At 34.9% G+C, this 23,463-nt stretch overlaps 2 protein-coding genes across 2 annotated transcripts; both read left to right on the top strand.

Annotated features, from left to right (window-relative positions):
• Positions 1–3,695: 3,695 nt before the first annotated feature.
• On the top strand, positions 3,696–11,608 carry LOC133851982 (sodium/hydrogen exchanger 1-like). Its single transcript, XM_062288622.1, has 14 exons — positions 3,696–4,036; positions 4,128–4,246; positions 4,767–4,864; positions 5,050–5,109; positions 5,204–5,250; positions 5,338–5,532; positions 6,852–6,898; positions 7,936–8,002; positions 8,592–8,692; positions 9,902–10,003; positions 10,292–10,430; positions 10,518–10,580; positions 10,660–10,743; positions 11,067–11,608. The coding sequence occupies exons 1-14, from the start codon at positions 3,848–3,850 to the stop codon at positions 11,388–11,390; spliced, it is 1,635 nt and encodes a 544-aa protein (XP_062144606.1). The 5' UTR covers positions 3,696–3,847; the 3' UTR covers positions 11,391–11,608.
• A 1,859-nt stretch (positions 11,609–13,467) lies between these two features.
• On the top strand, positions 13,468–21,700 carry LOC133851763 (uncharacterized). The gene is made up of 12 exons (XM_062288333.1): positions 13,468–13,623; positions 13,886–13,926; positions 14,059–14,159; positions 14,396–14,476; positions 15,451–15,533; positions 16,797–16,848; positions 17,694–17,783; positions 18,091–18,159; positions 18,300–18,401; positions 20,191–20,259; positions 20,797–20,853; positions 21,290–21,700. The coding sequence occupies exons 1-12, from the start codon at positions 13,553–13,555 to the stop codon at positions 21,383–21,385; spliced, it is 912 nt and encodes a 303-aa protein (XP_062144317.1). The 5' UTR covers positions 13,468–13,552; the 3' UTR covers positions 21,386–21,700.
• The last annotated feature ends 1,763 nt before the right edge of the window (positions 21,701–23,463 follow it).

Below are 23,463 nucleotides of genomic sequence, written 5' to 3'. Positions count from 1 at the left end.
TTAACTTGATTTAACAGAAAATTCTAACGGAGGATTAAAATTAAAAAACTTTTTAAAAGATGAATATTATAAATTGACATTTTTTAAAGTTTTAGTACTTTTTTTACGAAAGTAATGGAAGATTGAAAATTACCGTATAAGTGAAGTTTTTTCATTTATTTATGGGATAATTGGATCGTTGGTCCCTGTGGTATGCCATAATTATTTTTCACTCCCTATGGTTTAAAAAGTTTATGGGAGGTCCCTGTGCTATGCAATAATTACGTTTTACTCCCTAGGTCGATTTTCCGTCCACCATTTTGACGTGTCGCCATCCATCTTAATAAAAAAAATATAAATTTATTAAAAAAATAAATAAAAATACTTTTTTTTTTTTGAAAAAAGATAAAGAAAAACGGGAAGCAAGGGGTGGCACGCAGCCACCCCTTAAAGATCCAGGGGTGGCCCGATGGCCACCCCCGGCCACTGGGGGTGGCCCGATGGCCACCCCCGGCCACTGGGGGTGGCCAGCCACCCCTTGCTGCTTTTTTTTTGAATTTTTTTTGAATTTTTTTTTTTTAAAATAAGTATATTTATTTATTTTTTAATAAATTTATATTTTTTATTAAGATAGACACGTGGCGCTGACATGGCATTTGACGGAATCTGTTAAAAAATTTAACAAAATTTGACGCTAGGGATCGATTTGTAATTATTGCATAGCACAAGGATCTCCCATGAACTTTTTAAACCATAAGGAGTGAAAAATAATTATGGTATACCACAGGGACCTCACATGAACTTTTTAAACCATACGGAGTAAAAAATAATTATGGCATACCACAGGGACCAACGGTGCAATTATCCCTTTATTTATATATGTATGAGAAGAAGCATAAAAAAGTTACAAAGAATGGATATAAATTTTCTACAAAACGGTTTGTAAGAAATTGACATGTATCCTTTAAACATGTGATTCTCATATGTTTTTTTATTAATACTATTAAAAAAATATGTGAGAAACACATGCTATTAAAACAACATGTGATTGTCACATGCCAAGGGACACGTGTCAATTTTATATTTGGGTTGTATGAAATTTTTTAAAAATTTGTAAGAAATTTCTGTCCCATAAATATATTAACAAACAATATAAAATCACAAAATATCCTTAAAATATAGAAATAATTTTTATCTTTATATCATGTAGAAATAATTTTCCAAAATAAAGAAACCTCCCAAACAAGCAAACAAACAATAAATCAATGAAGATTCTACAGAAAGTTGAAGAGAGCGCTTTCAGAGATAAGAATGAAAACGACTCGTTTAAATTAGAGTGTGACAGAGAAATTGACAAATTGTGATGTTCTACCTAATGAAGGTGGGCCCTTTGAGAAATAAATATGCCACGTCTCTGGTTTCAAAATGGTATCTGTACGTGAGACTCTGATGCACGTCCTCCGGGGACAATATCTTAAGCTGATTATGCCACGACGACTCATGAGTGACGAGTCAAAAGACTTCCAAATATTTATTTTATTTTATTTTTTTTTTAAGAGAAAAGACTTCCAAATATTTATTTTATTTTATTTTTTTTTAAGAGAAAAGACTTCCAAATGTTTAAAGCATGTGAACGCCAACTAACGGCCAAACAGACGTGACTTATCACGTGAGTCATGTCGTAAGAAAAGGCTAGAATCGGGTAATGCAAAACCAATGGAACATTTTACGACCCCCTTATTTTTAAGGGACAAGTTTGTTTTGGTAAGTAATTATTAATGGAACAAAAAAAAAAAAAAGAGACTAATTATTAATGGTAAATATGAAATAAATTTTTGAATAGACGCCCTCGAGATGAGAAATGATATTTTTATATTTTTTTTATATATATTTATTTTTTAAATTAACTTTCGAATTTTTAAGGCCCACAAGTAATTTTATATGTGCATTAAGTGTCTACAAAAAAACAAAATCATCATTTAATCAAAATCATCGTTTGATCAATCATACGTCTAATTGTGATTTTAAAAGATACTTTATTTTTTATGGACACTTAATGTACATATAGATTACTTAGAGTCTATAGATCAAATGATTAATTTAATAAAGACATGTACTGAAGATGTATGCCTATCATGTCTCATTATAAATTGTTCTCTCAGTTTTTTAATCTTAAAATTGATAGCTTAAGTTTTTTTTTTTTTTTTAATCATTTTCAATTAGATTCTTCTGCGCGTTTTTTTTTTTATCCAATTTAATAGTGCTGGTCAATGCCACATCAGAGGTTTTTCCACGTTGGACTAAATATATATATATATATATTTTACTAACATGTTAAAATATAAAATAAAATAAAATAAAGTAATATATATATATATACTTTTTTTACAAAAAGAGGGGCGGCCACCCCCAACAAATTGGGATGGCCGGCTGCTCCATCCACCACCCAGGGGTGGGGGTGCCTCTTCTCCCTTTGTGGTAGCAGGGGTGGATTAGCCAGCCTTTCTTTTTTGTTTTTAAGATTGAATTTTTTATATTTTAAAGTTTCTAGATTTTAATTTTCTTTTTTGAATTTGTTCTTTAAGAAAATAAAATTTTAATTAGATGTGGCAAAAATGTTACGTGGCATTGACTGACGTTACTAAATTGAAGGAAAAATACACGGAATGATTCAATTGAAAATTGCAAAAGAAAAAAATTTAAATAAAAATACAAAATCATAAACCAGAGGTATAATATATAATGACGCGTTTACTCAATAATTTATTTTATTTTTATCTAATTATTAAAGTTCCATGCTAGAAATTCCACATGTAAAAAGGTTACTCCTGGCTGCCACAAATTGGGTTAGAAGGACATGCTTGGATCACGGTTTTTAAGATTATTTAGAGCAATTTAAGATATGATTCTTTAAGTTTTAATAATTATGTTTAATCAAATAGTTTAGACCTTATCGATGTAGTATTCAAAGTACAAAATAACAGAATGTATTGATTCAAAAAAATAAAGAAATTGAAAGTCCTCTAGAGATGGTAAATTCTAATATTAAGAAATCTAAATCATTGAGCTAAAAATAATAATCAAAATTTTAAATTTTTTATAGTGAAATTTTTTTTTTTTTTTAAAAATCTACATTATCGTTCTTTCAGTTGAGAAGAAAGTTAGCTCTATTGTTGCCAAATATCTCGTTCTTTCTAAATGTAAACATAATAATAAAAAAAATGTGAATATTGAAATTTGAAAAAAAAAATGTAAAAAAAAAATTATACAAGTTTACGTAAGCTTTTTCAATCATGTCGAGTTTGGAGCTTGTTATTTGCATTTTAAGTACACAACAGGAACACAATACCCTCTCATATTGGGGTGGGTCCCAATGTGTGAGACCCACCCTCATGTGAGCAGGTGTTGTATCTCTGTTGTGCACCTGAAGTGCAAATAGTATTTTCAGTCGAGTTTATACAAAGAGAAATGATTCATACACTCATTTCTCACAACAGTCCCACAACAAGCTGACGTGGCTGGTAATATTTTATTATTTTTTTACAAAAAAAAAATGAAAATAAAACAAAAAAATAATAAAATATTATCAGCCATGTCAGCTTGTTATAAGGTTGTTGTAAGAACTGTAAAGAACGAATCGAGTTTAACCGAAAGTCGAGCAAACTTTACGAGCGGTTGTCGTCATCTTATACCCCTGACTCGTACCAACTACCATTCTTCCCTCCACTACAACCTTAAATGGAAGTGGAGAGAGCTCAGAAATAAATAGCAGCAGACTTTAGTTTCATGGTCCAATCCTAGGCTGCTTCCGTTTCCAACTCTCCAAACCCATATTGTGAATGCCAAATCCAGCCGCAGAATCCCAGAAATGGCTGTGCTCGAAACCATACCAGTTCTGTTCCCGGTCGAAGCATCATCATCTTCTTCTTCATTCCTGAGCACTAGCACCATCATTGCGCTCACCGTTTTCTTTGCCCTCCTCTGCGCTTGTATCGTTATCGGTCATCTCCTGGAAGAGCACCGCTGGGCTAACGAATCGATCACCGCCCTTCTTCTGGTACTTGGAATTGTGTTTACATGATTGATTTTGTGACAGTTATTGTGTCTTCTTGTTTCTGGCTAGTGGCTGAATGTGTGGTCTGATATAGGGCTTGTGCGCTGGAGTGGTGGTGTTGTTGATCAGCAAATTCCAGAGTTCGCAAATACTAGTCTTTAGTGAGGACTTGTTCTTCCTTTATTTGCTTCCCCCAATCATTTTCAATGCCGGGTATGACCTCTTCATCTCTCTCTCTCTCTCTCTCTCTTTCTCTATGTGATTTGTGTTTGGTTCCCCAGAATTGTATTGGATGGATCATGGAATTGTGTTTTGCCTGTACTTTAGATATATACTTTGTGGATAGGATTTGGGTTCTGTGAATAACTTAGTCCCAATATCTAATATAGAAGATGTTAGACACTACTCGACTGTTGATTTTTTTAATGTAGGCACTCCAATTCCAAGCAATGCAGGAAAAGGAGATGTTATATGATATGACGTGGGTTCAAAATTCTGCTTTGGAAATAACTATGAACAAATTATTAGATCTTATAGATGGTTTTTTTCACTTAAATTTAAATTACCAATCTTGATGTTTTGATGTTTCTGCTATGCTGTGTCCTTGCAATTTTCGTGAAAATTAATTTTTAATCTTGGTTTTGTTTTTATTTTCTCAAAACGTCCTCTTTCTAAAACATGTGCTGACTCTTACACTAGCATACATTGATATTGGTTCTTGATCTGTTTCCAGTTTTCAGGTCAAGAAAAAGCAATTTTTCAAGAATTTCTCAACAATATTTTTGTTTGGAGTCTTTGGCACAGTAATTTCGTTCTGCATTATATCACTAGGTAAGCTCTGCAATCATCCATCCACTTCCACTATTTGCTTTTTGTCAAGTTTGATACAGGTATTTTGTCTTATACACATATTTGTCATGATGATATTATTATTATTATTATTATTATTATTATTATTATTATTTCACTCAAGACAACGTTTAACTCTAACATTTTTGCCTTTCGAAACTTTCTAGGTGCCTATTTAATCTTTAGAAGAATTGGTGTGACAGACCTGGATATACAAGATTACCTAGGTGACTAAATAATGTCTAATTTTTTTTTTTTTCATATGGTGCTTTCTATTGTTCTTTTATACTTACTGACCATTTCTTCTTCTTGCATGTGCAGCTATTGGTGCCATATTGTCAGCAACTGATTCAGTTTGCACGCTGCAGGTACAGCTGACAATTTCGGTCGTAATACTAATTTATATGAGGTTATTAACATGTGCCATTAATCCATGAATTTTTCTTATGTTAAAGGTTCTCAGTCAAGATGAAACACCCTTACTTTACAGTATTGTATTCGGTGAGGGAGTGGTGAATGATGCCACCTCTATTGTGCTTTTCAATGCAGTCCAATCACTTGACGTCGAGAACATTGATCCTTTTACAGCATTAAAATTGTTGGGGACCTTTCTTTACCTTTTCTTGACCAGTACTGCTCTTGGTATAGCAGTAAGTTTTTGTCTCTTCATTTTTGTCTTTTATTTTTTCGGTTGTTTTAGTTGCTGTACATTATGTGTCATTAACAAGCAAACATGAAAAAGTTGAACTGGTTCGTAAAGCATCAAGAGAAAATGTTACATAGTATCTGTATGCCTGAGGCCTTGTCTTGGACTTGTTTCCTTTCACATGAAAAAGATATTTTCCTTCCTATCATAGGTACAGTGAAGCTAAATTTCAGATTTCAACAGTCGTGTTAAGAGTCTGTTACCTGCCTACATAACGTGGGATGAAAAATCAACAAGAGCATAGATTTTTCGTAGGATAATTTGAGGAATCATAGGCCTCCTTAGTTTGGAGTAGTTCAAGGGACCCTGACCTCCCAATCAACTAGAATAGTTGAGTAATTAGCTTCTCATACTTTCGTTAATCAACTCCTCCACTTAAATAAGTGGTTACACGATAATGATAAAGATGGATACAAAGGTAGCTGATATGATAAGGATTATAATAGATAGAAATCCTAAAGTCTTACTGAGATATTACATCTCTTATTCTAGTGGAAACTAACTCCAAGTTGAGTAGAATTCTTATGCTGCACCAAATAGAGTCCCTCAGCTGCATGAAGTCTATCCAATGCATATATGTAGCCATGTAACATTCCGCCCTTCTTTAGGTGGACCTTGTCCTCAAGGTCCTAAAAATTCTATAATTTACAGCTTAACAGTTGGATGAGCCCACCCATTTTTTTTCATTGGTCTGGCCCAATATTATCGCAGCAATTTGAACCTTGCAGTCAAGAGTTTTTCTAAAATGTTACATAGTGCTGTATGCCTGAGGGCTTGTCTTGGACTTGTTTCCTTTCACATGAAAAAGATATTGTCCTTCCTATCATAGATACACTGAAGCTGAATTTTAGATTTCTACAGTTGTGTTAAGAGTCACAGTGACGAATTCTACAGATAGTTTTAAAGTGATGCTTCATTTTTTCTTTCTTTTTCAAAATTTTTGTCTGGGGGTTACAACTCTACTATTGCAAATCTATTTTTCAAAGTAGCAAAGAATTTCGTCATTTGTTTATATCAACAACCATTATGATGGAATCACCAGCATTGCAGCTCATTTAAGTATTTCCCTGTTTAGTCCTTTGAGCTCATTCATTTGCAACTGGCTGTCAAATTAGTCTTACATTTGGTGTCTTATGGGCTTGCTAAATTTTTGCACTGTTTATTGGAAGCTGGTGTTCATATATCTTCTAAGATTTTAATGCACTGTTTATAGGGACTTGGGTGTTTCTGTACCTTCTAAATTGCTCTGTGGTAATCTTTCAGGCAGGTCTTATAAGTGCGTATATCATTAAGACACTTTACTTCGGAAGGTACAAGCAAATGCATTATCGCTCTTAGTTTACAGCATTTATTGTTGCTACTGGTTTGTTTGCGATAATCAAACCATGCATTTTAAAAAACGTGGCAAGAGACTACCATCACAAGCAAAAGTCAGCTCCAATGTTACCACAAACTCAGCCAATGAGAAGGAAGCCCTTCAAAGAGGGAAAGCCAGAGGCATGGTCAAGAAATGTGGCTAGCTATTACCTCATCACTTAACCTGGCAGCATAAACTCAAGCCATCTTCAACAAATTTCAATATCAAGTTAGAAAAAATGAGTCTGAAAACAAGAAAAGTGTTTTGAGTCATATAAATTTCCAACTCTAGTTATACTTAGTCATATAAAAAGCAAAGTAACTGAAGTGTTAATTGATGGATGGAAGTATGTCTTTCCTAGACATGGTTGAGTCACATAAATTTCCAACTTTTAACCGAGCTATACAACATCAGTCTGTAACCTAGGCAATTCGTGTACCTCTATACTCATATGGGTTTTAGTGTTTCTTTAGGCATTCACATCTTCTTCTTCTTCTTCTTCTTCTTCTTTTTTTTTTTTAAAAAAAAAAGCTTGTAATCATATTCATTTAGGGAGAAGCTACATGATTTGCACACAATGGAAGAATATTAAGAATTGGAACATAGACAGAGGCAGAGGGCTAGGTGGAAAAAAGGATAAGGGAATACAACTGGTGAGAAGGGGCAATCAGATAAATTGAAGGTGCTGCAAGGAAAAATGGAGGGGAAAAAATGATGTAGCTAGAGAGATTGTGTTAAAAGACAATATGGCCAAAGATTTAATAGAATCCATGTCCTAAAACAAGATAAATGATGAACAAGGAATCCTGTAGTCTAGCCTATCTGGAAATCAACCAGTTTCAATAGTGGACCACATATATTATTGCTTTAGTCAATTAGTCTTGCATGATCACAATTTTTATTTATTGGGTTTTGCATCCTTAAATGGTTAAGTGACCTCTAAGTATGTAAGCCTTGGTGTACCCTGACATTATTGTTCTTCTACCACAGGCATTCCACAGATCGTGAAGTTGCACTCATGATGCTTATGGCTTATTTGTCATACATGCTGGCTGAGGTACCAAAAAGTCATGCTTTTTTTTTGATGAATTTTTTTGTAGCAAGTTATTGAACAGTGAAAACAAACTTAGGATCAATTTATGTAGGAAAGTTCTGTTCCCATTGACACAATGGTTTATACTTATTATTCCATCTCCTTTGATAGCTTTGCCAGTGCATCAGAAGTCAATCATATTGTATCTTGTAATGCATTCCTAGTTGACATTAGTCATATTAGTTTTGGCTGTTTGGACTTTCAATTGGAACAAAATAAATTACACTTACTGAATGTAAATATAGAACACATGGCCGGACAATGTGAAATCTCTTATGTTTTCATGTCATATCATATTTTACATACTTGAGATAGCTATAGTTCAACACACTGTTGCTCAAGGAAATTGAATTTGACAACTTAAATGGAAAAGAAATGATATGATCTGATTTTAGAAACAGGGTGATTCTGATATAAACAAAATGGAAGAACTTGGATAACCTTTTGCTCACTGGAAAATAATTTGGCCAAAACAGTGTTCAGTGACTGTGGATCCATTGCTTTGGTGTTTTATTTGAAATTAAGGAATTAATTCCTTTTTTCTTTTCTGCAGCTTTTAAATTTAAGTGGGATCTTGACAATATTCTTCTGTGGCATTGTCATGTCTCACTACACGTGGCACAATGTTACAGAAAGCTCACGGATAACGACCAAGTAAGAGCAACTTTTATCTGGTTTACTTTTTGGAGATGTATCATACTATAAAGAGATTGTTGTCAAAAAAATTGGAATTGTGGGGTGGTTACATTATTGAGCAGCTCCTATCACATCTGTTAATTGTGCAGACACGAAGTCTGATAATGCCTAAAGGAGAGGCGCCTCCTATTGCACATTACTATATGTTCACATCTTCTATCTGTCACTTTGGGTGGAGAGAAAATGTCATTTAAGGTGTCCATGGTTGCATATTCCCAGCATACATGAAAAAATTTGGCTTACTTGTGATCAATCTGATACTATTATATGTAGAATTTAGGAAGACAGTGGAAAATATATGTAGGATTTATTGAAACTTGAAAGTTAAGAAATATGAGAGGATCGGACCTTAGGGGAATGTACGTATGAAAATATTGTATAGATTTGTTTAAAGTTGTTATTTCAACTAAGACCATTCCTATATATTGTAAAAGTTTATTCATAGGACTTTTAGAAACCTTGAATGTCACAGTTCGGGGAAAGTTCCCATCTACTTTATTACTCTAAAAGAACTAATAGAGCTCGCTAGAAACACTTATAAAGTTTAGCATCGCCTAGTAAGGAACCAATGTGAGACTTGACACTTAGGTAACACCATGATAATCCACCCAACCAATGCGGGACTTAACTTTCCTTGGGTTTAACAATCTCCCCCACTCAAACACTTGACATCCTCATCAGGAATCACGTCACATCGCAATGCCTAAATGTCAAGTGATATCATGTTAAATCATCACTTATTCCAAAAGTTTAAACTAGCAGGAAATTGTGAATTTAATAATCTAATTAAGATTCTAATGCCCCCCTCACTTATAGGCTCAAACTCTTCAATAAGCACAAAAAGATAAAGTAAAAAAATCACTGTTAATATATTGTGCATAAGAGTGCAAAAGAAGGTCTAGAGAGCACCTGCAAAGAACATTTTGACAGCAAAAGAGCGTAATCTATCAGTTTGACATAGATATGCTAGAAAGAAAAAGCAGTTGGTGGCAAGCTTTGATTTTCACTCCCGGGTCATAATCTTGGGTGGGTTAAGGTTCTCGCAATTTTGATCCTCATTCAATAATTACTGAGTTGGGTAGTTAAGCCAATGATTATTAGTGGGTTTCATTTGAAAAATGAATTCTGCTGAAAGATCCTAAATTGCAAATGATTTTATGATTTCAGGCATGCATTTGCAACAATTTCATTCATTGCAGAAACTTTTATATTTCTGTATGTCGGTATGGATGCCTTGGACATTGACAAATGGAAAAGCAGCAATGCAAGGTAAATTTACTACTTTTCTCCTTCAGATTATAGAGCTCATGGGTAAATTGGCAGTTGGAATATTGTACCAGATGAAATGAAATGAGATTTACCACATTTAGATATAAGGTGTCCTGCAGGTTGCCACTGCCATAAAAATGTGCTGATGATTAAATGTATTTTAACTATTGCCATCATCACTCTTAGAGAATACAAGAGATATATACTGCCTTTTATACTGGCTTTTCCTGTGGTTCGCATTGTAATGTTAAATGTCATGTCTAATTGGTATTATACTCTTTGCTTCAGTGTAGGAACTTCAGTTGCTGTAAGTTCAACATTGCTTGCATTGGTATTGGTTGGAAGAGCAGCATTTGTGTTCCCCATTTCCAATATAACAAATTGCATGAAGAAAAGAGAGAGTACAAAGATTGAGTTTCGACAACAGGTAATACCGGCAGGTGCTTAAGCACTTAGATATTTGCTATTGATTCTAGTTCAAAACTCAAACTGTGCTAACTTTTTGAAATATCAGTTTATAATATGGTGGGCAGGCCTTATGAGAGGTGCAGTGACCATTGCCTTGTCTTATAACGAGGCAAGTTGCTGTTATTTCAAGTCTAAAACATTTTAAAATAAGTTCTTGGGCAGATATTGACTTGTGCAATTACATGCAGTTTGCAAATTCCGACAAGACATCAACGGCAGATAGTGCACTAATGATCACCAGCACTATAATTGTTGTTTTATTTAGTACTGTGGTATGTTTTCTTGTCCTTTCTGTAATCTAATTTCATTGCTTTAAAGTCCGCTCTAAGTAGAATGTTGCTTGTAGCACTAGTAGCATTATATATTTAACCCATAAGTCCTTGGCTCTGTTTGGCACATTGGACTTGTTTATTCTCCTTTCCTCTTATGCTTGAAACCCCAGAAAACAATAAGAGTTGAGGACAAGAGATAATGATTATAAGAGTACTCATGATTGAACTCCTTTTAGTTTTATGCATATTTTTGGAACTACCTATTGAACTTTTCACCTTCTTCTTCGTCATATGAGACTGTCTTTTTCTTTGTCTCAAAACAGGTGTTTGGTTCCATAACAAAGCCACTTGTAAAAGCAATGCTGTTGCGCAATGCAAAACCTGCAATCTCAGACGCAACCGACCTTCCAAGCTTAGAAGAGTTGAACATATCATTCCTTGAAAACTGCGATCCAAGTGAGCAGCCCAATACTCCACCACGCCGCAAGAATAGCCTGAGGTTGCTAATAAGCAACCCCACTAGGACTGTTCATTACTGGTGGAGAAAATTTGACGACAAATGCATGAGACCAGTGTTTGGTGGACGGGGTTTTGTTCCATTTGTTCCTGGTTCCCCAAGTGGTGCAAGAGATGAGGAAACTTCTTAATCATGTATACTTTTATTCTCTGTCTTCTTCTTTTGTTGTACAATAAAATATATAATGAAGCTGCAAGATGTAAAGAACATTTTCCCAAGATTTTGCTCTTTCTTTTTTATTGTATTTTATTACAATTCATTCGGAAACAGAAATGTGGCCGGAGGTTTAATTGTATCATAGTGAATAAGCTTGAACTAATTATACTTCACATAGTATTGAAATGGATTCTTTTTTTTTTGGTCAAATGATTGGGGAACTTCTAATCTCATATCCCAGATATGATCAAATATATTAGTTTCACATTTGTTTTGAGTTAGTGGATAAATAAAATTATCTAGTTAGAACATTAATTAACTTTCAAAGGAATAATATAAAAATTCCTAAATTTGATAATTCTATTTTTTTTAAAAGTAGTGGAGCAGATTTTATATATAAGAAACGATTTAACCACAACGCTCAACAAAAATAATATCAGCAATACAATGAGGAATTTCCTCAATGAAAACCCCTTTCTCACTAAGATAAAGACCTTCCTTCGCAAGACGGTGGGCAGCCAAATTTGATAATTAATCAAACAACCTAGCCCATCTAATCATAGATGGAAAAATACATGTATTTGAGTTTACTTTGAATCAACAACAATTCATTTGCAATTGGTGAAAATGGAGAATAGAAGACATTGATGAATTACCATTTTAAATTGTTATTATGATTATATACCATGGAATTATTTTCTAAAATTATTTTCTAAAATCAATTTTGCCTTGCCAGAGAAAGGGATTTTTCGTACTGAATATGATGAGATGAAGAAATGGTTGAAAAGTATAGAAAGAGAACTAATAATGATATATATCACATTTTTATCCTACAATGATGATCTAGCAACCCTAACTAACCATTGGATTAATTTTTTTTATTAAAAAGAAAAATCAAGGGTTAATTTAAGCTGTTATATTATCATTGTGAAATAAAAATGTGGTATATAACATTACTCATTGTAATTTACATGATACACTACAATATTTTCTAATGGTATCGTAATTTGCTAATTCCAACCACAACAAAGTAACTTTTACCTCTAAATTTTGCAAAATGTAATAAATCTATGAATTTACAACATAATAAAAGTAAAGTCATAACATTCTAAGATAATTTAGAAAGTTCAATCCAATAACAACTTTCAATTGTATATAAATCTCCAAATATATATATATATATATATATATATATATATATATATTTTTTTTTTTTTACGTAATCTAAACCTATCTTAGGTGTAATAAAACTACTCTCCCTACCTATGAAATATTTTCATATGACCCCAAATCAATTAGATCAGAATGTTTATCAATAAAATTTAACAACAAAATAGATAGTACCTTTGCGTTCATCCACAAAAGAAAAGAAAATAAAAAAAAAAAAGAAAAAAAATCATACAATAAGAAGAATACTTATCTAGACTAAAAAGGGAGGAAAAGAAAATACAAGTTTGGAATGTAACTTTATAGATTGTCCATGGCAATGACGTGATTGACATTTATGTTAAAACATTTGAAAAGTGCTAGAGACACTCCATTTTACTCCCACTTTCTATATTATCGGACTGCACAATGCAATGTTAGCTTCTTCAAAAAATTTATTAACGTGATACTGTCACGCTAGCCCCTCAAAAAATTGCCCAACCTCTATGATGACCACCCCAACTAAAGCCGAGGTAATGCGACCACCGAATCGGGTAGTACCGACCACCCCGCGTGGTGGTACGGGGTGGCGTCAGCCAGAAGATGAGGAGAAAATTCTTTTTAATCTAACATGACAGTGCGACGTCAAGAAAAAAAAAATAGTGAAATGGACGTATTTGTAGAACTACTCAAGCATTTTAGTGATGGACAGAAATTTCCTACAAACTAATTTGCGGAGATAATAAAATTGATTTTTTTTCGAAATTGTAAAGGAATATAGCCACCGGCATCGTCGTTCAAAGTTCAAACCCAGTATGCATTGTCGTTTGGGCCCATGCCCAAAGCAGAGACCCAGTCACCCAGGCCCATTGCTTGGCACAGCAGCGAAGTACCGCATACTTCCACCTTAAACCCTGAGAATTAAAACCTCTCTCTCTCTCTGCGTTCTCCATCCTCATGATTTGCGTTTGGACTACTTTCTGAGCAGAAATGGCTTTGAGAAGATTGCAGACGATTCGTGCTCTGTATTGGACAGCTGGGATTCGAGAATCTTCGTATCTGTAAGTACGGTCTTCTATAAATGCTGCGTTTGGTTGCTGGGAAAATGTAGGAAATGAAAGAAATCACGATGCTGGGATTTTAATTTTCGTTTTCTTGGCCGGAAAAAGGATACGTATTCGACCATTCAGCTCGGTCGTGCTGAGCTTTTAGGTTTTTCATAACAATAACAACATGGGAATTGGAGTTTGAAGGTTTCTTGAAATTTGCTTCTTTATTTAGGTGGAAATAGTGTTTTGAAGGTGGGTTTTGTTTGAATTTCAGGCTTGGTAGTTCAAGAAGCTATTCAAATGCTATTTCACACGGTAATTATGTTGTTAGAGACATTATTTCACATTAATTTTTTCCTCAAATATGGTTTTCTTAATGCACTTGTAGCTTTAATGGGTGGCCACCACCCATGTATATACAATTAATATTGTTTCCTGTGTGATCAGTTCCTGAACTTAATCAGCGGAGCATTTCTTCTTGCTTATATAAGGCCCGGAATGCTTTCCACTTCACTCGAGGATGTACGATGACTCTTCGCTCTACGATGGTAACCTTTTCAAAACGTATAATTTAGATTTCAATCTCTTTAACTTATTCATTGGCTGTTACATCTATCATTCAAGCATAAAGATAATCTTGTCCTCCATAAGTAAGGATCGGACATCGGAGGGTGAGCTCAATGGTTCAACCATGAGTGGGTGTGTGAGTAGTGTGTTTACCTTCAAAAAAAGGTCTTTAAATGGGATTCTGTTTGTATCAAGCATCTTCTTTTGTTTGTGTTAGGCTGCCGAGTTGTTGATATTCTCCAATGACACGAGGTTGGTTACTACACAAGCAAAAGCCCCTCCACAAGCGCGACAGATGGTGCACCATCTTTACTTTTTATACTGGTCATATAATTCTTCCTTCTCAGTTTGATTGAAAAATGGTTGCTGGTTCTCATCTGATGACATTAATGCTATTTTCAAAGATGTAGTTTGATAAGTGCTATATTTGCTCAAAATGTAGACAAAAGATAAAACTCTCTTGAACATGCAAGCTATACAAAGTACAAAGAAAGACTCGAGAGAACAAGAGTGTGCAAAGTAGTGATTTTAGAATTTTCCCTTCACCTTAAGGGTAGGAAATGAGAATCAAAATACATTGAAAAATCCAAACCAAACAGGTCCTTACGATGTTCCTTTTGAATGTGCTGAAGATATCAAAATTGAAGGTTTGGATTGAGGCTATCAATTTGATGGTCTGTGAGAACCATGGGCCTAAGTGTAACGTTGTAGTTATATATCAGGAGTAACTGACTTATTTTTCTCTGTTGCTTATGTGCAACTTTACTTCAAAGTTCTTCTTCAGCATGCATATCCTTTTGAATTATGGTTTCTTAATATCTCTCACTTTTAGATTTAGCATAGTAGCAACTCAAATTGATAAAATGGTGATTATACTCTATGTTTAGTAACCAAGAGATGAGGAACATGATCAACAAAAAATTGTAATAAACGTAATTATCTATGGTGTTCTCCCTTTAGCGAGTGCAAATGTCATTTTCTTTTCTGAAACTGGAAATGTTAGATGCTGGTATAGCATCCTCTAAAATTCCATTAGTATTTTAACATTTTTTTTCTCCTTTTTTGAATCTGCAAGTACAAGGACTGGTATTGAGTTAATTTTTTATAGTTCTTTGTTGGAGATTAGCAAGTTATCTGTTAGGTACAAGTTTTATTTATTAATTAGTACTCTCAATAAAGATCATAAATAAAATTCTTTCGTGATAACTATCATCATTCTGCTAATATGCAATGCAATGCGTTGACCGCCTGCTTATGATATCTTTTACGCAGGGATCTCTTAAAGTATCCATGTTGAGTCCTGGATTCATTTATGAACCTTATGCACCTCGTGAACCAATATCATTTTGGCAGAGGTTAGATTTAAACAAGTTCTAAAATATTTTTCAATGTTATAGCACTACGAATTCTTGTGAAACTGGATGTAGATTGTTTATGGTGAGACTTTGAATCTAATCAATAGAACTAACTAATAACTTGGTAGCAATTCTGACAGTTCTTGTGAGATCACATCATACATCTTTTTAGTGTGTTTATAACTTTTGAACCTGAACATTACTCCTAAATTTTATTATACACTAACTGTTTAAGGTAGACAATGTTAATTTAAATGTGAATTCAGTTAAATCATCCAATGTCAAGGTGATGGCTGGTGAGGAGCACTATCAGTTTAATGGTTTTTAAAAAAGGAGAATACAATGATTGCATAGGGAGATGAAACCCAAAGGCCCTAAAGGGTTGGGAGGGATGCAAACTATATGCTGAAATGACATGCTACAGTCAAAGAGAAAATAGAATTAAACCTTTAAGCAAATAACACAATCCTGAAACTGAAATCACCATTAAGAGCATCTATTAGTATTTTCGAGTTCCTCTGAATTTAAGTTTTCTTCTTTTCTTTTCTTTCTTTTCTTTTTTCTTTTTTTTTTTTAAAAAAAAAAATTATTAGAAAAAAAAGTTTTCTTCTTTTATTAACAAATTAATTCTTATCATTTTTTTTTATCAGTTAGGCAATAATATTTAACTGAAAGAGTGAGTTTATTTAAGTTTGAATGAATGAATCATGGTAGCGGGAGGCCTTAAATAACTTTGGGTAAAAGGTAATGAAGAAAGATATAATGAATAGGGAGGCAACAAAAAGTATGACCTTAGAGTGTGCAAACTGGTATAACAAGATACATGCGGGCTACCTCAATTGGTTAAAAAAGGATCTATGGATCTTACTCCAGCTTAATTGGGATTAAGGCTTAGCTGAGTCGAGTTAAAATAAATGTTTTGGCAACAGAAAAAATTTTGAACTCCTAATCAAGGGAAAAAAGGATTGTGCCCTGGGACTTGACTCTGTCATATATCTGACTTTCAACAAGTGTCCAGCACCTTAATTGAACATGTAGGAGTGTCCCACGTACATCTTTGTCCCAGGGATTTTTCACATTTGATGTTTCATGCTGGTGCTTCCATTTGTATGGTATTTCATTTAGCCATTTCATTCAGACTCAGTTGGAAACCCAAAGTGCATTTTTCTTTCAAACCATGTACATTCTATAGTTACTGATCATTTAGCATAAAGCATATATGTCTGTCCTGCTGTTCAGACTTTTCATGTTTTTATGTGTCAGATGGTTCACAAGAAGTGGTTGGAAAAGAACAAAAGAGGATGTTATTCTGGAGGTGACATTCTTGTGTGCCACTTATAATTAGTTGACAATTGTCTGTCTTATATTTCAAACTGTTTCCTGGATGTATTTTTGCTTCTTTTTCCTATCATAGTAAGCTATAATTGATGTGATCATCAAAATTCCATGTTCTGTCATTCCCTTTTTTCCAATCATTTTCTTTTTTATTTATGGTAATAATAGCCTGAGACCCAGTCTTCCCTTTCGGTTAGATGCCTGGTCCACTATGCTACAATGGTTTTTGTCCCATTTACTGTTTACAAATTTGGTTGAAGAATTACGAAAAAGGATATCTGTTTAGAGGTGATACTCATGCATGCCTGTTTATAATTAGTTCGTAGTACTTTTCTTTCTTATACTTCAACTTATTCTCAGGATCTGTTGAGGCTAATTTTTTCCCTTCTACTTGCTGTCATTGGTATGCGCTCAAATATTGCGTATGTGCTGTGACTTTTTTAAACTCTCTCTCTCTCTCTCTCTGTAGCTAATTTTTTCCCTTCTACTTGCTCTCGTTGGTATGCGCTCAAATATTGCGTATGTGCTATGACTTTTTTAATCTCTCTCTCTCTCTCTCTCTCTGTCTCTCTCTCTCGGGCTATGGGATGAGTTAATCACTTGACCCTAGCCTTCTCCTTTTAATGCCGTGTTTGCTCCACTATGTGATGATGATTTTTGCACCATCAGTTGCTTACAAATTTCTTTATTTGGATTTGGATGTGTTTATCATGGCATCATGGGAATGTGAATCAACTACAACGTAAGGATGTAGATTATGTAACGCCTAGGCTCAGTAAAGAAATATTTTCAACTGAATTAAATTTCTGATTTTCTTATTTGCAGCTTAAAAATGCCTATGCAGTTTCCAAATTAAGAAAATCTGGATACTCAAAGCAGAAGTTTTACAATGAGGCCATAAATTTGTACAAGGAGGTATGCTTTTGGTATGTTCTTGAGATTTGGCCTGCCATTACATTTCTACCAGTTATGCTATGCAATTCTATTCAAAATCTGAGTCTTTGCAAGAAAGAAATGGTATAGATGCTTTTTAGAAAGCAAGGACTGGAAAAAGGCAAAACAAAAGATTTGGGTTGGAAATGAAGTTAAGTTGGGAGTGCCATCTATAACTGCAGTGTTTTAACTAAAATTAATACCTATAGGTAAATAATTTAAGTTCTCGTATATCATTGGTTTATTGGACTTTTGTGCCCAATGCAGAAATTTTTTATTCTTTTTCCAGATAAACACTCTAATGGCAAATGGAGACAAAACATCATTAAGGAAAGCAGTTACTGAAAGAATGTACTCTGTAAGCTTCTTTTTTATTCACCTGCTGCAGCACTGCTGCTTTTGTAAGGTTTTATATATTGTCTACTTCAGTTAAGCTACTCTCAGCCTTTAGAGCTTATAATTTAAATCTTGAGATGTTTTCGGTATTCTTCTTCACAGGCACTCAAAAGTGAAATTAAACAAAGAGAATCCGTGTGGAGCAAGGTTTATTGGGAAATGGTCGAACCAGTTGTTAAGATACGAACTTTGCGAGCTCGTCTGGTAAGTACTTGTATATGTGATTTATTTTATGGACAGTTTAGTTTAATATAAATTAAAGAGGATTTCTAACATCAGGATGGCAGGACAAAAGCTGCCCCAACTGCCTTTTCCATACATATCTATATTTAGATAGGCAGTGATGCAGAGGGTGGGGCAGATGCTGGTGACTTGCGAATGGTGAGGCACCAATGGAATCGTATTGTTGAAGTTTGATCCTATTTGATAAATACCATTCAATTTGCTGCGACTGTTGTGGACCAGTCTACAGTATTTTTACTTACCACCTGAATTACTGACCTGAAATTAGGAGTGGGCAAAACATCCAACTACCGCCTACCAACCGCCTACCACCTCTACTGACTTATTTTGGTCCGTTAGTTGGTTGAATTTATTTATTTATTTTTTTTCCGGTTAACCGAACCAAACAGACTTATAACCGACCGAACTGACACTATACAGTAAGGAATAACCGACTTTTAATCGATTCTAAGAAATGGGTAGAGGAAACTCTACACAAATACTCCTGCTCACAGGTTTTTAACCGACTTAACCGACCGTCTTTTAACCGATTTAATTGTTTTAACCGAAAATATCGAAATTAAAGGTTGTTGAACTAAAATTGGTGAATTAACCGACTTTGTCAGTTTAGATGGTGTGGGTATGGCGTTGTCGGTTTCGCTTGGGAGTCCTCAGATGCCGAAGATCTCGTTGTTGACAGTTCCTGGGGCTATCCCGATCTCTTTGGCTGAGTTGGGTGAAAAGTCAACGCCGGAGTGGGATCTCCCTTTGAAGAAGGCTACAGTGCTTCCAGAGAATGACTCTCGAGATGGGATTTGTCAACTCCTGTCATAGTGCTTCGTCTCAGGAGGACGGTATGGGCCTCTCCCAAATCCAGGATTCACATTTTGTTTATTTCTACAATTGGGAGAAGGAGGCTTGGAAGAAGGGCGATGAGCTTTGGGAGAGGGTGTCCGCGATGTACGCGGTGATTGAGGATCACAGCAAGAGGTTCAGGACGATATGGGGCAAGATGATTGAACGCCATAAGTGCGAAGGGAAGAGGAAGTGCAAAGGAAAGAGGGAGCTTCGGAATCTGCAAAGTTCCGTCAATTACGGCGACATTAAAGCTTCTTCTAGGTGTAGGAAAGGCAAGGCCCACATGTTGTAGGGTTATATGCCTTGGGGGTTTGTGGGCTGTTCCTCAAGTGCTCTTTAGATTTTTATGTGGTTTTCTTGGTTTTTTTGTGGGCACGTTGCTTGGGTTCTTTTGTGGGTTGTTTTTTGGGTGTTATTTCGGTTTCTAAGTTTTAGCTTCTAGGGTTTTGTTGTGTTTTTGCGGGTCAACTTTGGCTCTCCTGTGTATATTATCTGTGTACTTGGGGCGCTTTACGCTTTTTTTTCAATAAACTATTGCTTACTTATAAAAAAAAAAAAAATTGACTTTGTCGGTAACAGAACCGAAAACACCAATAACCGAACCGATACCCACCCCTAACTGAAATGATATATTATATGTTGAGTTAAAACTATACATCTGTTGAATAGTTGCTAGGATTGAATGTTTGCAATTGTCATTCTTATTTATTTTATAAAACCGTCATGTATGTAATGCAAATTAAATTTTATCTGTTTAGAATGATCTATCCCCAACTTGGAACTGTAAAACGCAGAGTTGCAAATGATATGCCCATCCATTCTACAATTTTCCTTTTTCTTTACATTGAACTTATAGCATGCCTTTCTTCTTTTCTTTCTTTTTTTTTTTTTTTTAAAAAAAAAAAATTTACAGATTGGTGTTGATCGCAATGACCTCAGCAAAGTTTTCATTCAACTCACACTCGAGTTTCTGACTAAGCAGGTGAACTTAATATGGTCTAAATTTCCTCTTTTTATTATGGTTGTACCATGCAAAGCTTGGGTGTACCCTAACCTAGGTGAGAAACATCTTAGTTCTGGAAAACTTAAAGCAGATTAAACCTTGTGCGGACCTTTTGACAGTTTTCTGCAAGTTTACAACCATTGTTGGTCAGCAAAGGTGGTGTTGATCTGTGGCAATAGGTTGACTAAAGTATAAAACATACGAGCAATAACTAAACTCTTTGGTATTTGATACCTTTAATTACTTGGTATTATATAAAACTTAATGGTGTTATGATTATGCTGTTGTTGTATTTGTGGTATGGCATATCATATATGTTGTTTTACAATGTCCATATAAGAGGGCAATTGGACGTCTCGTTGAAATAAAATCATCGAACCAACTTTTATATATCCTTGTTTTGCTTTATATCTGTGGTCTGGTTTCAGCATCCATATGTCTCTTGCTTTGATTGTTGAAATATGTTAATCTCTTGAGAATTTTGTAAAATTTTTAGTTACATGTGTGTACTTGCAGAAGTTTGAAGCCTATGATTCAAACGGTTCTGTTGTAGCTGGAGATAAAGTTAAGGAGGTAATATTAATCGGTTTTATTTTTGTTGGTGGTGATGCCAATTTTTATTTAACAGTCCTTTATTTAGCTTTTTCTTTAGTTTGAAGAGTGGCTAAGCATCCTGAATTCGGGCACCCTATTTCTAACATGGGCAAACATATATATCAATTTGAGCAATCATAATGGTAGGAAATACAAATTTTAAATCGCAGTGTGTGTTTATTATAACGAATTAATAGGTGGGATGAAAAGGTATTTTTATGGGGTCAATCATCCTTGTAGGTTTCCCTGGTAAGATCTCATGGTTGGTTTGACCCCACTGCATCTGTAGACACATATTAGTACAAATATTGCCATTATTTTGTCAAATTTACTGCATTTCTTCAGTATTAAACGTGTTCCTGTTCTGGCATTTTTAGTACTGCTAATAATTGCCAATGCTTATCATGTTATTCAGGTTCTTGTCCGTGATATATGGGTATTTGAGAAATCTTTCTTTCACCCTGGAGCTTACTGGCGTCTCTGTGGGCGGATCTCACAGAAATCTCCTTGATTGAAGTCAGAGAGATCTACCACCATGCTGATAATGATGATTAACTGCTGTTACCAATTTTGTAAGCTGAACTGTGTAAATTTCTCAAATCTATTAAACAGATAGAACTCTAAGTTTACAGGATGGATGCCCCTTGAGTCAAGAGTTGCAACTTGTTATTATTCCAATTTCACCTGGGGTTAGCTTTGGGGATCAACTGGAGTTGCATTCCTCGAGCAATAAATATGAGACGGTGATTGTTGTTCTTAGAACATTGTGAATTGCCATCATTTCAGTGTGGAATGTCTCATGAATGCCTATCCTCTGTTGAACTAACTAGCTTCCTGAATCACCTAAGGTAAGTTTGTGCCTGTGAATCTCATAACTGGCTGGGCATATGGCTACATAAAGATGTCCTTGTGTCTGGCAAAAGGAATTTCCACCTTAACCTTCCTTCAATCAAATAAGACTTATTGAAAAATGATAGAATATCATACAATAGAGGAGAATTCCATCTTGAGAAGTAATGGTTTCTTATATTCTTGTGCTTTTACTCGGCAGAAAATGAACCTTTGGTTAGAGTCTTAGAGAATAGGAAGCAATCTCTCCCAAACAACCTCCTCTTTCGCATCTCCAAAGTTTACCATATTCTGGGGTTTGCAATTGAAAAACAATTGGCCCTTGGATAAGATTGGAATAGCCCTGGACAACTATGGCCACTTCAGAAAACGTCGTTAGAGCAACTCTGGGCAATGGTGTTTGACAAAGCGAAATTCGATCCTAACTACATATGGATAGAATTTAGTTACCACTACTAACAAAATTACTCAAGAAAGTAAAGGACAATGTCATTCTATAGTAGTTTTGGGTTTTGACAAATAGGTCCATAGGGTTTAAAAGGTGATTAATCACTTTTTGATGCAAGCAAAAAGAACAAATATGTCTTTGATGTTAGAAAAGTTGGCAGAATTTATTAATGAATCACATCAATACCAATCACAATGTGACATGTGTCACTTACAAGAAAAAAAAAAAAAATTATGTGTATGTGTTGCGGTAGTTGGGTCACCTCTTTGGCCAAATGGGAGTTGTCTGAACTATCTCCAAGGTCATGTGGGTGGTTTGGCCACTCTCTTCGGCCGACTTGGGTGATTTGGCTACTTTCTATGAGCATATTTGAAGGTGATTATTAGAGGTGGTTTGGTCACTCCTAAATTGCAAAAATAAAATAAAATAAAATTCAAACCACCCCTCATTTTATTTATTTATTTTAAAAAGTCAACTTTATTCATGCAGGTTCAATCCTGCCACGCATTCAACACCCTAAATTTGAGGGATGTATGCCATTTTTCCAAGCAAAGCCTAGTTATATTCTTTAATGTTCATTAACTTTCACCACAACTTTATGAAGTGCAAAAACCTTTAGGTTAAGTCTCTTTTAAGAAAAGCAAAGAATCTCGAAGAAGCAATCCCCATATTTCCAAGCTTCTAATCACTTCTACCACATTATGTGCGCCATTCATCGACAGTAAACCTCTCCCCCAATACCATCCCTCACACATCTTTGGACATAATTTAAAGATGGATCATAGAGAACAGCAACTCCAATCTTTGAGCATCTGCCACAGGCTCTTCAACTTCATCATGAAAACCATCGCATCACAAGCGCTCAAGACTGTGCCTTTGGGCGCTCCGACCACGAATCACAGTCACCCAATGGCTCATGAAAAACCCCGCGAAGCTGCACCTTTGGGAGCCGAGGAGGTCCCAACAGTTGATCAAGCCATTGGTGATGATACTATGATCAAAGATAACATTGATTCTAACATAGATTCTGGGAAAAGCGTAGAAGAGGAAGCACCAATATCTACAACTGCAGCCCAACCAAAACCTCTGAAGAAAACGGTTAGCATAAATGACACGGTGGAGGAGATAAGCACGCCAAGGAAGAGCAAGAAAATGAGCAAAGCTACCAAAAAATCAACTTCGTTTGAGCGCGAAGAAGATGGTCCAAAGCCGTTGAGATCAATTCTGAAGATGGGGTCTAATCTAAGTGAAAAATCAGATTCGTTTGTGAATCGTAGTAGCGATGGATGAGT

The sequence above is a fragment of the Alnus glutinosa genome, chromosome 12, assembly GCF_958979055.1.
Source record: "Alnus glutinosa chromosome 12, dhAlnGlut1.1, whole genome shotgun sequence".
Lineage (NCBI taxonomy): Eukaryota > Viridiplantae > Streptophyta > Magnoliopsida > Fagales > Betulaceae > Alnus > Alnus glutinosa.
Note: the sequence above shows the minus strand (reverse complement) of the source record. Positions and strands in the feature narration are given on the sequence as shown.

Bases quoted from the DNA above. Each gene is read 5' to 3' on its own strand.
- LOC133851982 (XM_062288622.1), top strand. From the start codon at position 3,848: ATGGCTGTGCTCGAAACCATACCAGTTCTGTTCCCGGTCGAAGCATCA. The intron at 4,865-5,049 runs GTAAGCTCTGCA...GAAACTTTCTAG, and splicing joins GTTCTGCATTATATCACTAG to GTGCCTATTTAATCTTTAGA. The intron at 8,003-8,591 runs GTACCAAAAAGT...TCTTTTCTGCAG, and splicing joins TGTCATACATGCTGGCTGAG to CTTTTAAATTTAAGTGGGAT.
- LOC133851763 (XM_062288333.1), top strand. From the start codon at position 13,553: ATGGCTTTGAGAAGATTGCAGACGATTCGTGCTCTGTATTGGACAGCT. The intron at 15,534-16,796 runs GTTAGATTTAAA...TTTATGTGTCAG, and splicing joins CCAATATCATTTTGGCAGAG to ATGGTTCACAAGAAGTGGTT. The intron at 17,784-18,090 runs GTATGCTTTTGG...TTCTTTTTCCAG, and splicing joins CCATAAATTTGTACAAGGAG to ATAAACACTCTAATGGCAAA.